General features: G+C 39.5%; 2 protein-coding genes across 3 annotated transcripts; one reads left to right on the top strand and one right to left on the bottom strand.

Annotated features, from left to right (window-relative positions):
• The first annotated feature begins 307 nt into the window (after positions 1–307).
• ddx55 (DEAD (Asp-Glu-Ala-Asp) box polypeptide 55) lies at positions 308–6,361 on the top strand. The gene is made up of 14 exons (XM_006804701.3): positions 308–562; positions 644–694; positions 1,366–1,452; positions 1,715–1,806; positions 2,604–2,666; positions 2,925–3,074; positions 3,487–3,679; positions 3,755–3,837; positions 4,018–4,149; positions 4,238–4,330; positions 4,430–4,544; positions 5,475–5,643; positions 5,769–6,055; positions 6,133–6,361. The coding sequence occupies exons 1-14, from the start codon at positions 455–457 to the stop codon at positions 6,280–6,282; spliced, it is 1,773 nt and encodes a 590-aa protein (XP_006804764.2). The 5' UTR covers positions 308–454; the 3' UTR covers positions 6,283–6,361.
• eif2b1 (eukaryotic translation initiation factor 2B, subunit 1 alpha) lies at positions 6,362–10,850 on the bottom strand. 2 transcript variants are annotated; one of them, XM_087843924.1, is made up of 9 exons: positions 10,562–10,850; positions 10,373–10,474; positions 9,907–10,043; positions 8,518–8,634; positions 8,296–8,408; positions 8,145–8,213; positions 7,976–8,051; positions 6,645–6,770; positions 6,362–6,560 (listed from the first exon to the last, which is right to left on the bottom strand). In XM_087843924.1, exons 1-9 carry the CDS (start codon positions 10,572–10,574, stop codon positions 6,405–6,407), a joined length of 909 nt encoding a protein of 302 aa, XP_087700050.1. In that variant the 5' UTR covers positions 10,575–10,850; the 3' UTR covers positions 6,362–6,404. The 2 variants fall into 2 exon arrangements, with proteins under 2 accessions (XP_087700050.1, XP_087700049.1); XM_087843923.1 differs by having other exon boundaries at positions 7,976–8,213.
• Between the last annotated feature and the right edge of the window lie 1,208 nt (positions 10,851–12,058).

The following is a 12,058-nucleotide window of genomic DNA, read 5'->3' as shown; positions in this document are numbered from 1 at the left end:
AGTAATTTACATCACACATGTTGGCTGAGTTGGTTTACAAGATAAGCTCACCTGTTGCAAAACGTTTGTATAGCATAACAGAATCCTGCTTGAGATAAAAGGAGAGAGATCGCTTTCACTTTGGTACGTTTTTATTGATATCTGTTTTTAGATTTTGTTAGCTCTCGCTTGCCATGGCGAAACATCACTATTGCAGGGTGCCCAGAATCTGTGGCAAAACCATCCTAAATCATAATAACAATTACATCGTTCAGGACAACGACCAGCAACTGCAGGAAGGTTTTATTTATCATGTGTACAGTCACTGGGAACCATGCAGTTTGGAGAGCTTCTGTCCCCACCCGGCGTGTAAACAGCAGCGGACCCGGAAACAGGAGCATCGTGGAGTGCGACTGTTGCAGACCCACTGTGAACGACTTTAGTTTCGAGCTCTGCTGAATGTTTGGTTTCCAGCATGGATAATACAACAGACGGGACGTGGGACAGATTACCAGTTAAACTCAACGAGAAGATTTTGCAAACGCTCGATGAACTGAAATTCACACACATGACACCTGTACAGGTCAGTGAACACTTTCAGCCCGTGGCTCACACCTCTCCTCAGTAAACACTAAATCTGATCTGTTGGAATTTTCCCTTCTAGTCTGCCTGTATCCCGCTGTTCATGAGTAACAAGGATGTGGCTGCCGAGGCGGTAAGTGCGCCATTTAACCATTAAAAATAAAGATCACTGAATTTTATTATTGCAGATGTTTCAGAGTTATGGTAAACATCCTCCCATCCACCCACACATCCAGCCAGCCAGCCAGCCAGCCATTCAGTGTCACGGGTGTCTCGGGTGCCTCTCTCAGCTGTCCCAGGGCTGCAGACAGGGTACACACTGGACAGGACACCAGTGTGTTCCAGGGCTGACAAGCGTGATGACCATCCATGTGCACAGTATACATTATACCGATTAACCACCACTGCAAGTACTGACATTTGAATTTAACTGGACAGGAAAAATTGTCTTGACAGGGTCATTCCATATAAAATCCACCCAATCTGGAAAAGTGGACCCCCAGACATATCCGCTGGTTGTTGTATTTTCAATGTATGTTATAATAAATCATGCTATTTTACCTTAAAAATGTGAACTTTTTAAAAAACCTAATTTATCATTAACAATTTTAAATATGGGTTTTTGATGCTGCCTGAAAGTAAACGCAGAAATAAGCTTCCGTAATCTCAGAGCTGATGTAACCACCTCAACCTGACACCCCAGTCTGCCGCAAGGTTATCTGCTCAGCACACGTGTAGAGAGTGGTTGTCCTGTGAGTTATCGCAGCAGCTTCTTGTAGCTCACTGAATGTCATTTGATTGCAGGTGACTGGGAGTGGAAAGACGCTGGCTTTTGTCATTCCTATTATAGAACTCCTCCTGAAGCGGGAAGAGAAGCTAAAGAAGATGCAGGTAAGATTGAAAGTGAAGCAAAGATGGCATTTAATCCCAGTTTAAAAATAAATAGGATGACTAGCAGTGTATGAAGTAATTAAAATTAGCTTTTGTTCTTTTTTTGTGATATTGTTATAGAGTTTAATACCTCCTTGATCCTAAACAGCTGAACTCTGAGTTATGATAATTCTTGATATTTTACAAATAATCTGTGAAATATACAAAGCCTCAACAATATGATTTGGACACTTTGTTAAGCCCCAAATAATCTCTTTTGCAGGTTGGTGCCCTTGTGATCACTCCCACAAGAGAACTGGCCGTACAGATCAGTGAAGTGATGGAGCAGTTTATTGAGAAGTTTCCACAGTTCAAGTAAGTAGAAGACACAGTCTGAAAGGTGGTTGTATATAATACAAACCCCTTAGTTAATGAGATGAAAAATTCTTAAAACCTATTTAAATGAAGTGTAATGGTTAAAAAGTGTGAAAGTGAACATGTCTGGTTGCACTCCATATGTCAGAAAGAGCAAATAGTGGATGGAAATTTGTGATGTGCTCGTATGGTGAAAAAGTCTGCCTTTAAGAGTGTGGTTAGAAAAGTCCAAAGTTAGTGAGGGTGGCCTCTGCCTCTACAGCTATCCTTGGATAAAACTGGAAACTATTCTAATGGCCGTTAATTCATTATTGATATATACTGAGGTGTCAGAGGTTGTCAAATGTCATCATCATCATAATCTAAGAATGTTTTAGATTAATGTAGAAATTATCCTAGTATATAATACTGGCTTTAATAAATACCTGGCATTATATAGCAGACAGGAAAAGACCATGGCGATGTGCACATTTACATATGTGACACAGTTACTGTGGTACTGTCACAGTTACTGAAAGAAATATAAAACTGATGAATGTGTGCAGACAGAGTATATACAATGTGTAATAGTCGAATGAGGTAAAGTTGCCACTCTGCTCCTTAAACAAATAGCAGTGCATCACTGATCATGTTATTAATGTGAGCCTATGTCACCCACAAAATACAAGTAAAGCCCCTTGAAAAACATAATTATTATTTTAACGGAACTGTGACTGAAATAGTAACCAGTTGTATAAACCTCTACTTCATTAATGATCAGAGAAGTCTTTCATGTTTTCCCACTTGGTGTTTTTCAGGCAGATTTTACTTATCGGTGGCAGTAACCCAGCAGAGGATGTGGAGAAGTTCAAGGATAAAGGGTATGCGATGATCTGAGGGCCTTTCCACCAACACACAACTAGCACAGTTTTTCAGCTGGACTGAAATATATCCATTATAAGCATATAACTTGTTCTGTTAAGAAGTAAAAATTGGGCTGTGTTAATGAAATTAGTTTTTCTGAATGGTTCTTCATATCAATGGACCCAGGAGTATTATATCAAAAACTCCTGTGCTATCCATCACATAATCCTATTAAAAACATCCAAACCTCTTGAATTTGTGCATCTGTGTCTCAGAGCAAACATTGTGATTGCGACACCGGGACGCCTCGAAGATATGTTCAGGAGAAAGTCTGATGGTCTGGACTTGGCCAGCTCAGTTAAAAGCCTGGATGTGCTGGTTCTAGATGAGGCCGACAGACTGCTTGACATGGGATTTGAGGCTAGGTATGGAAAAACTCTTAACATTTATTGTTTTCAACGCCAGAAGAAATTATCCTGAGGCCTATAGCATCTCTTCAGAAAGCTACACAAATGCATATGAAACATGGAGCCCACAAAATGAATAGAATTTCACTTGATGGATAGAATTTCACTTGCCAAAATAGTCAAAAGGACTTGTCTTTTTAATGCTTTAAAGTTGGACATTTTAACATGTGAGTCTATGGGAATTGACTCAGTTTTGAAAAAAGGTTTAGTGACTGTTAGAGGAACTGCAGTTTTTTGTGCGTCACTGCTGGTGAAGTCTAATGTTAAAGCACAGAGCACGACAATAAGAACTATCCAAATACTTTGTGTGTTTGAATTTTGTAGTGCGTTTTAACTCGTTATAGGTAATAGTCTGTATTTGTGTATCCAGTCTAAACACCATCTTAGGTTACCTGCCTAAGCAGAGACGTACAGGCTTGTTTTCAGCCACTCAGACCCAGGAGCTGGAGAAGCTAGTGAGGGCTGGCCTCCGCAACCCCGTACGGATCACCGTCAAAGAGAAAGGCCTGGCCCCTGCTGCCACCGCCCAGAAAACTCCTTCCAGGCTGTCCAACTACTACACTGTGAGACAATTATTTATTCAATAATGTAGAAAAGTGTAGCAATGACACAAAAAAAATCTCATGCTTTTATTTCAGATTTGTAGAGCAGAGGACAAGTTCAACAACCTGGTGGCTTTCCTGAGGCAGCACAAGCATGAGAAGCTTCTGGTCTTCTTTAGGTAAGTTAAAGTGGTACACAAAAAAACTTGGTAGCTTTCAACTTTGCCTGTGTGTTGTGCGAACCACTGGACTGCAAACTCATTGTCATGACAACAGTTTCTTTTATTGGAAAATGTTTTTCTCCGTGACATGTCCGATTAGGTCTGTTATGACATGATTCCTTGTCATCTCGTCTTCAGTACCTGTGCTTGTGTGGAGTATTACGGTCGAGCTCTAGAGACGTTGGTCAAGAAGGTCACCATCCACTGCATCCACGGCAAGATGAAACATAAACGCAACAGTATCTTTGCTGACTTTCGGAAACTAAAAAGGTAAAATTCAGTTTGTGTGTACAGGTACAGAAAATATGGCTGTTTTGGGGGGGATTTGTACATCATTTTTTGCTTGTGTGTCATGCAGTGGGATCTTAGTGTGCACAGACGTGATGGCCAGAGGCATCGATATCCCTGATGTTAACTGGGTGCTGCAGTATGATCCTCCCAGCAGTGCCAGGTGACTCAGTACTAACTACATAACTGGATCTTTTACTCACTGTATGCACCTCTTGCTTTTGCATTTTATTAATTTAATTATTTATTTGGTCTGACTCAGTGCCTTTGTACATCGATGTGGGCGAACAGCAAGAATCGGTAATTATGGCAATGCTCTCGTCTTCCTGCTTCCGATGGAGGAAACCTATGTTAACTTCCTGTCCATCAATCAGAAGGTGAGTTCAGCAGAAGTGATCAGTAACTTTTCACACCACCTCTCTGCTCTGGTTGCTCCTAACCGAGAGTCTGTGCTATGAAGCAAGTTCAGCATACTTGAGACCTCTTTAATTGTATGGTTCACTTACTCAGAACATCAGCAGTCAGGTTAGGTGATCACATGATCATGAGGACTATGGAAGTAAACAACCTCAGTATCACAGCTCCTTCATTGGATTACTGTTGCATATTTGTAATTTGTTCAGTTGTAAAAAGCAATGTGTTTTTTAAATGAAGGTCTTTAACCAACATTTAAGAAAATGTAAGCCCCCTTTCACCTGCATTCTCAGTAGTGTTAAATGATCTGTAGGCAAGTAATGTCCCACACCAGTAAAATCCAACACAAGTACAAGGTTTAAGTGTACTAGGATTATATTTATATGAAAGCTCAGAATTATTTTTAAAATTGCTTGCAACCAAAAGGGGGGAAAACAGAAATAAATTTGCTGTTGATAATATTTACCACATGATTTCTAAAAGTACACATTTTTGCATGTTTTGGTTTCTGTCAGCTGGTCCCTCACGATATTGTCCCCCAAAAACACTTCCATTGTGTTTTGTGATTTCTTTTTTTCTGCTTCCATTGTGTTTTATTCAACTTCTATTGTTTTGTGTTTTTGAAGAGTGTGTTTTATATATCATGGTCACTGTACAACATAGATATGAGTTCGAGAAGTTTTGACTTTTAATATCCAATTTTTATTTTTCTTATAAACTCAAATTCAACTGTAGTCAAGCTTACTTTTTTTAATTTCAAGTAATAATTTCCATCAAATTGCAAAGGAAATTCTTGGAAATATTTTTTTCCATTCACAGCTAAATTCTTCCGAAAATTATAATGTGCACAATATGGAACCTGCAAAATCTCATCTTGTTCATCTACTCCCCAGTGTCCACTCCAGAAGATGTCCCCAATAAAAGACGTGGTGGATGTTCTGCCAAAAGTGAAGGCCATGGCTCTGGAGGACCGGGCCATGTTCGAAAGAGGGATGAAAGCATTTGTCTCATACGTCCAGGCCTACGCCAAACATGAATGTAGCCTCATCTTCAGGACCAAAGGTTAAAAAAAAAAACAAAAAACAAAACAGCAAGCACACATGTAGAGCATCCTAAATATTATTCAAATACAAATTTGTTGGATCCACAAACAGATAAATGTAATGTGTCGCATTTCCGATGTCTAGATCTGGATTTTGGCTGCTTGGCACGTGGCTTTGCACTTCTTCGCCTGCCCAGGATGCCTGAACTGAGGGACAAAACATTTCCTGATTTCATTGAGACGACAGTGGACACAGACACCATCCGTTACAAAGACAAGAACAGGGAGAAGCAGAGACAGAAAGCACTGGCTGAGCTCAAAGATAAGACTCCCTTTCCTAAAAAGAACTTTATAAAGAATAAGGCCTGGTCTAAACAGAAGGGCAAGAAGGAACGCAGGCAAAAGATGGCAGCCAAGAGAAAGCACAATGAGGTATTTCCGTTCATTCATCATTAATGGTTAATTAAAAACATCTGATGACTACAGTTTTAACTTTTGTGTTTTTGCAGGATTCTGATGTGGATGATGAAGACCTGAAAGAGCTTTTAGATGACACTCGTCTCCTCAAGAAACTAAAGAAAGGCCAAATCAGTGAGGAGGACTTTGAGCAACAGATAACAAGTGGAGCAAAGTCGAAACACAAAACAGAAGAACCGTAACAGTTTGGAAGAAGACAATGGACAATATAACAGCTTTTCAGATGTATCCACCAGAGTTGAATTAAATCTCTGACACACATTTCGTTTTTGTTGGTAGTTTTTATTGGAGAATTGTGAAGCAGTTATAAATAAAGTTTGATGAGTTCATCGCTGACTGCAGATGGGGTAAGGACTCCCAGGTCAGTGAAGAGGAGGGTGATGAGGGAGGGAGGTGTGTAATCAATAATTGGATGTTCTTCTGACAGGTTCTTTGCAGTCTTCAAGGTGTCTGCTTTGTACTGTTGAGCCCCAAAATAGATATGTAAGGAAAGCTTCTGAATATAAAATAAGGGGGGGAGAAAAAAAAATCTGTACAGTTTTACCTTAAATTTATCTGGCACGTCCTGCTGGTTGAGCGGGTACAGACGTACGAATTTGAAACTCTCTGCCACGACGTAGAAGGGTTTGTTGTGTGCTTTGGAGCACAAAGCCATCTGATAAGTGCCAATCTGCAAAACAAAACACGAAAGTCTATTATTGTATCACAAGCTGTGTCACATTTATCACTTTTAGGGTGAACAGAGCACAAAATTTTAAAATGTCCCATAAAGACAACACATGCAAGCAAACATTAAGTTACGGTTTTAAACAGACTGTATATCGCGGTCTCAAACTCATATATTGAGGTGAATAATTATAAGTCAATTTGGCACTTGAAGTTACTTTTTGTTAGAGAGGATTTGTTTGTTGTTGAGTGCAATGTTAAGTTCTTTAAAAAGCAAAAAAGTGATTTAATACAAAGGCAATATGAGCAGGAAGCACAAACTGTTAGTCCAGTGAGAGAGTTATTTGTAAAGAAAACTATTTTCACTAGCAGTCAAAAACTAATGTGTACACTTATGTCTGCATTTTTTTGTTTAATACGAACAAAATTATAGCAGAACTGCTACCACATGTGGTCAGAAAAAGAGTACCAATTTGTTTTTTGGTAGTTCACTGAAAGGCTTCAGTTAAGAGTGAGAAAAACTTTTTTTTTTGTCTTGTTATTCAATATTTGAAATTTTAAAAAACAAACAAACAAAACACTACATTTTCAGAAATATCTGTGGGTGTTTTCTTGCTTGTTTTGGGGGTTTTTTTTGTACTACTCAAACACTAAAGTGGCCCTCCAATGAGATGACAATGCCAGCAGTGGCCCACTGCTCATTTCAGTTTGATACCCCTGCTCTATATTAAAGATGTAGCTGCCATGATATCACTGAGGCATCATTGGTTAGCGAAGCCCTGTTATGAAGCTGCAAACTAAACATTTCCATTGTCTCCATGTTGGTGTCTTAAAACAAGATATGAAAAGTGAGCAGAGCCACACAGTAAAGCATACCCTGCTTTATCGGGACATTGATGGAGACAATAATTTATAATGATCAGAATACAACACAGAGAACCCTGTGCTGTAACCTGACATGCACCACGTTACAAATGTAACTACAGATCACCTTCAACACACTTGGTTTATCATAAAGCGTCATTTATGGCTTGCCTAGACTACAAAATGTTGTGACGTATGGTTTGGAGTTGACGGCACTAATAAAAAAAACAAGTAAACAAAAACAGGAGGCCAAGAGAGGCCCAAAGAAGAAGCAATAACCAGCATTTTAACACTGATTTGAATTTGATTCAATTGAAGCGCATCTGAGTTTTTACTGGAACACACCTTATTGATGATCCCACCACTCTCCACAACTCCCTCAGCACCAACGATGACTAGATCCACTTTTTCCAAGACGTATCTGTAAAGAATGACAAAAAATACAAAATTAATGCAAATGACATTGACAAGAGACATGACATTAAAATCAGATATTATTAACATCTGTATCCACCCCACAGCTGCGTCCAGCACCACCGTTACTGGAACATTGAGTTTCCTCAGGGCTTCTGCCATGTGTTGCCTGAATAAAAAAAAAAGGACATTCTTGAGCCTGTGTCCTTTCAGAGTAAGACTACAGTACAGTATATAGACTGCTCCCTCACCCAGCTGCATCAGGCTGTGATTCAGTCACATAGACAGAGAATCGTTTCTTCTCAGCTGCAGCTTTTTCCAGCACCCTGAGGACAACTCTGGAGTAGGAGTGAGTCAGGATTTTCTGAGAGAGACAAGGAGAGGCCAGGGAGAAAAACAAAAAAATCAAAAAAACCGCATCACTGAACCTTTTCCCTGTACAGAGGAAGAATTAGGTTGTGTTCCATACTTACAGCGCCATCTTTGATAAAGGTGTGACAGAGCTTGGCAACCTTGGTCCTTGACATGGAGATCTTCTCTAAAAATAGTTCTCCTCTCTCCTCCATCACCTTCTTACAGCGAGACAGGTCCTGAAAAGAATAAATGTTAGCATCTGCCTTGGATTAAGATAACGGGTCTGATCATGCAAACATACAGTGCAACCTCTTTAAATCTGGCCAATCTCCATAGCAGTTCCAGCAGGACTGCTATTTCTAAGTTCCTTCTAATGGTCTTTTTTTCTAAAATCTTGCATTTGTGCATCTACAATGTGTGCTAGAACTTCTTTGATTTGGATTCCTTTCTGGGAAGGAGAATGACATTTCAAAACTGCCAAGGACGGTAGGTGGTTGCTTTCAAGTGTGACAATGTGTGTAACAGTGTGTGTAACATTTGGAAGCCATTTCTGTGAACTCGGAATATAGAGTCAGAGAAGATCTCAAAGCAACTTACACAGGCCATACCTAGTCAGCAAAAAACAAGCACATCACAAAAGATAGCTAGAAAGTTGCAAACTGCTGAAAGTTCGGTCAAATGAAACTAAGAACAACCTGCAGTAGAGAGGAGAGAAGAAAGCACAGCTTTGGAATGTCTTATAATCTGAGACAAATAAAAGGCTCAATAAAACATGGTGGAAGCAGCATAACAGGAGGGGTCCCTAGTGAGCTTGGCTTCCAGTGTCCCTAGGTCACTAATTTTTATTAGTGATGTGAAAAACAGAGCTGAATGTATACTGAGGTATGCACAGCTATAATTTCTGCTTACAGCAAAAAACAGCCACATCCAGCCACAGTGACCCAAAACACACTCTAAAAGTAGCGCTGGAGTTTTTGATGGTCAGGAAATGGAATATCCGGAAGCTGTTGGTTCAATCACGTTATCTTAACCCGATCACACTGTGTTTCACTCACTGAAGACAAAACAAAATACAGACCCATAAACAAACAGTAACTAAAGACAGATGCAGTAATGGCCTGGCAAATATCATGAAGGAGGAAACACATTCTTTGGTGATGTCTGTAAGTTCCAGGCTTAAACCAGTCATCGACTGCAAAAAAGTATGAAAAATAGTCACAACTACTTTCATTTGTCAAATTGTGACACCTCCAAACCTAACAGTTTTCTCTTTACTTTGATTATATTTGTTCTCCTGTATGGACCATAATTTTGCTGTAGAATTGCAGTGTCTCTTTTAATAAAGTTCTTTCGAGAACAGTAGCACTTGCACAGCATCCATAAGATGCTGTGCATCTGACTTAATAACGTACAACAGATCTGGTAGCGCTCTGTTGATTTCACTTAAGTTATTCACGCTTAATCTTGTTCAATGTTTGAATGTCCAACGCCAAACTGTCTTCACTCACCTGGTGCTCCAGAGATGTGAGGCTTATGAAGCGCAAGAAGAGCTCCCCTCCCGAGGAGACAGCCACAGAGGAGTCCACTCCTGTAAGGCAGTCTGTGGCTGACGTCAGGCTCTCCCTCAGGCCCAGGATTGTTTCACCTGAAGGGGGAGAGACAGCTTTGTCATCCTAGTAGTTCCTTACAGTGCTCTTTCAAATCTGTGAAATCTTTATTTCATTTATGGTAGAAAAATAATAATTCTTATTAAACCTGGACTTGACATGTGGGCTTCAGTAACTTTTTAAAGCACTCTAGATGCTGTTTTCAGATCTTGGCCCACATGATTATCGCAGAGAAACGACAAAAAAACACTATTTACAAATTGAGAAAACACAAAAAGGCTAAATTTCACGTCTTCCTCTCCATATTCAAGCGAGAATAAGAAAAGCCGAGACGTGTCTATATTAACACCAAGGGCTTAACACTAACCTTTATCTCTCTTGAGGAATTCAAGCAAAGTACGGATAGCAGCAACAGCAGAGGCCATGTCCGGGTCTTTCCTCATCTGATCCCTGAAATACTCCACCAGCTCTGTCCCAGAGATAGAGGCACGGAGATATCCAGTTAATATTTCTAACACAAAAAGCAGAAAATTATTTTTAAAATTAAGTAATTTACCTTCGTTGTTCATCCTGAAAGCAACAACAGTGCCTGGATAATCACAGAAGATTTCTACAGGTTTCAGTCAGTGCGCTCTTTCTGACACATGCCAGAGCGGCTGACTCCGCTCACTGTCTCCTTCTTTCAAACGAAAATATTCACAGCGCTTGAAATATTGTTTTAAGTCAGCCCCACTCTGAATGTCAGCAAAACCCCGCTGAACTCTGTCTAAAAGTTGCTGCTGTCACTATTTCCAACTTACACACCATTAGCTAATCCTGCAAAAGGCAGGTGGACGTGTCGCAGAGTAATGACGTAGGACAAAAACGTCTCCCAGACGCCGTGCCGTTCACGTGAAGTTGGAAATGTGATTTTTTTTTTAGGGTGTTGGGTGGGATGGATTCTTTAATTCGTTTATGTGTTTGTTTGGTTTCTGTTTTCGTTTGTTTGTTTTTATAAACCACAAAATAACAGCAAAGACTGTAAAATAGTAACATAGTAATGCAGAATCTCCATAAAGTGCACAGAGAGTGAAATAACCATAAATCAACAACAGAGAGATAGAAATGTCTATTAAAACCTCAAAGATATTCACTTACCTATAACGAGAGACAATCGGACCATACGAGAGTCAGAGACAAAACAGCTGGTGAGGAACCATTTGAACTTTTTATTGGTGTCAGATCCATCCATGTTAATGAACAGTATAGCACAGACATCTAATAAGTTGCTTATTCCATTCTGTAATGTAACTTAAAGGAAATATAAGTGTTTCTTATTCTAGTGTCCTCTGGGCACAGTGGGTATGAAGAGGTACAAGGGCATAAAACAACGTTTATTATGAAATTATTATGAAATATGTCTTCATACCAGCAGTTATGATATAATGACATTTATAATAATTATGTACCTTAATTAAACTACAAAGCAATATCACGGGCCATTTATGAAATTGAGTACACTGCTTACACAGGGTAAAGTGTCAACACATACTTTATTGTTCCATAATCCAGCTTCCAGTTAATCTCGATACCTTTCACAGCAACAAATATAGCTAAACTGGTCCCAATCCTTTAACCTGTACCACAGTATATGAACTAAAAATGTAAACACCAACACACATAGCAACAAAATACATATTTTAAAATGTTAATGAATTAAATCAAACTTGCTAATTAATGTCAATAATGATTTTTCTGTGGGCTAACTTGACTCCAATAGCTTGTAAGCACATGAAGGAAAAGCCAAAGATTAAATGCTAAAAGTTAAAGAAGGAAGAATGTTATACAGAGTTCGTGGAGGAGCTGAAGTATGTGAAGGAAGAGACTATTAAAGAAAAAGTGGAATAGTCAGGGAAATGAAGAACACAGACAGGAGTACTGGGAGGCTGGACACTAACAGCCTCACAATGAGCTAAGGATAAGGGAACTTGTGAGGATAAGGGAACTTGTGAGGATAAGGGAACTTGTGAGAGAGACTGAGCTGGAAAGGATGTGCAGCAGTGATTTGTCACAT

Source organism: Neolamprologus brichardi, chromosome 7 (assembly GCF_056152115.1).
Source record: "Neolamprologus brichardi isolate AB-2024 chromosome 7, ASM5615211v1, whole genome shotgun sequence".
Taxonomy (NCBI): domain Eukaryota; kingdom Metazoa; phylum Chordata; class Actinopteri; order Cichliformes; family Cichlidae; genus Neolamprologus; species Neolamprologus brichardi.
Note: the sequence above shows the minus strand (reverse complement) of the source record. Positions and strands in the feature narration are given on the sequence as shown.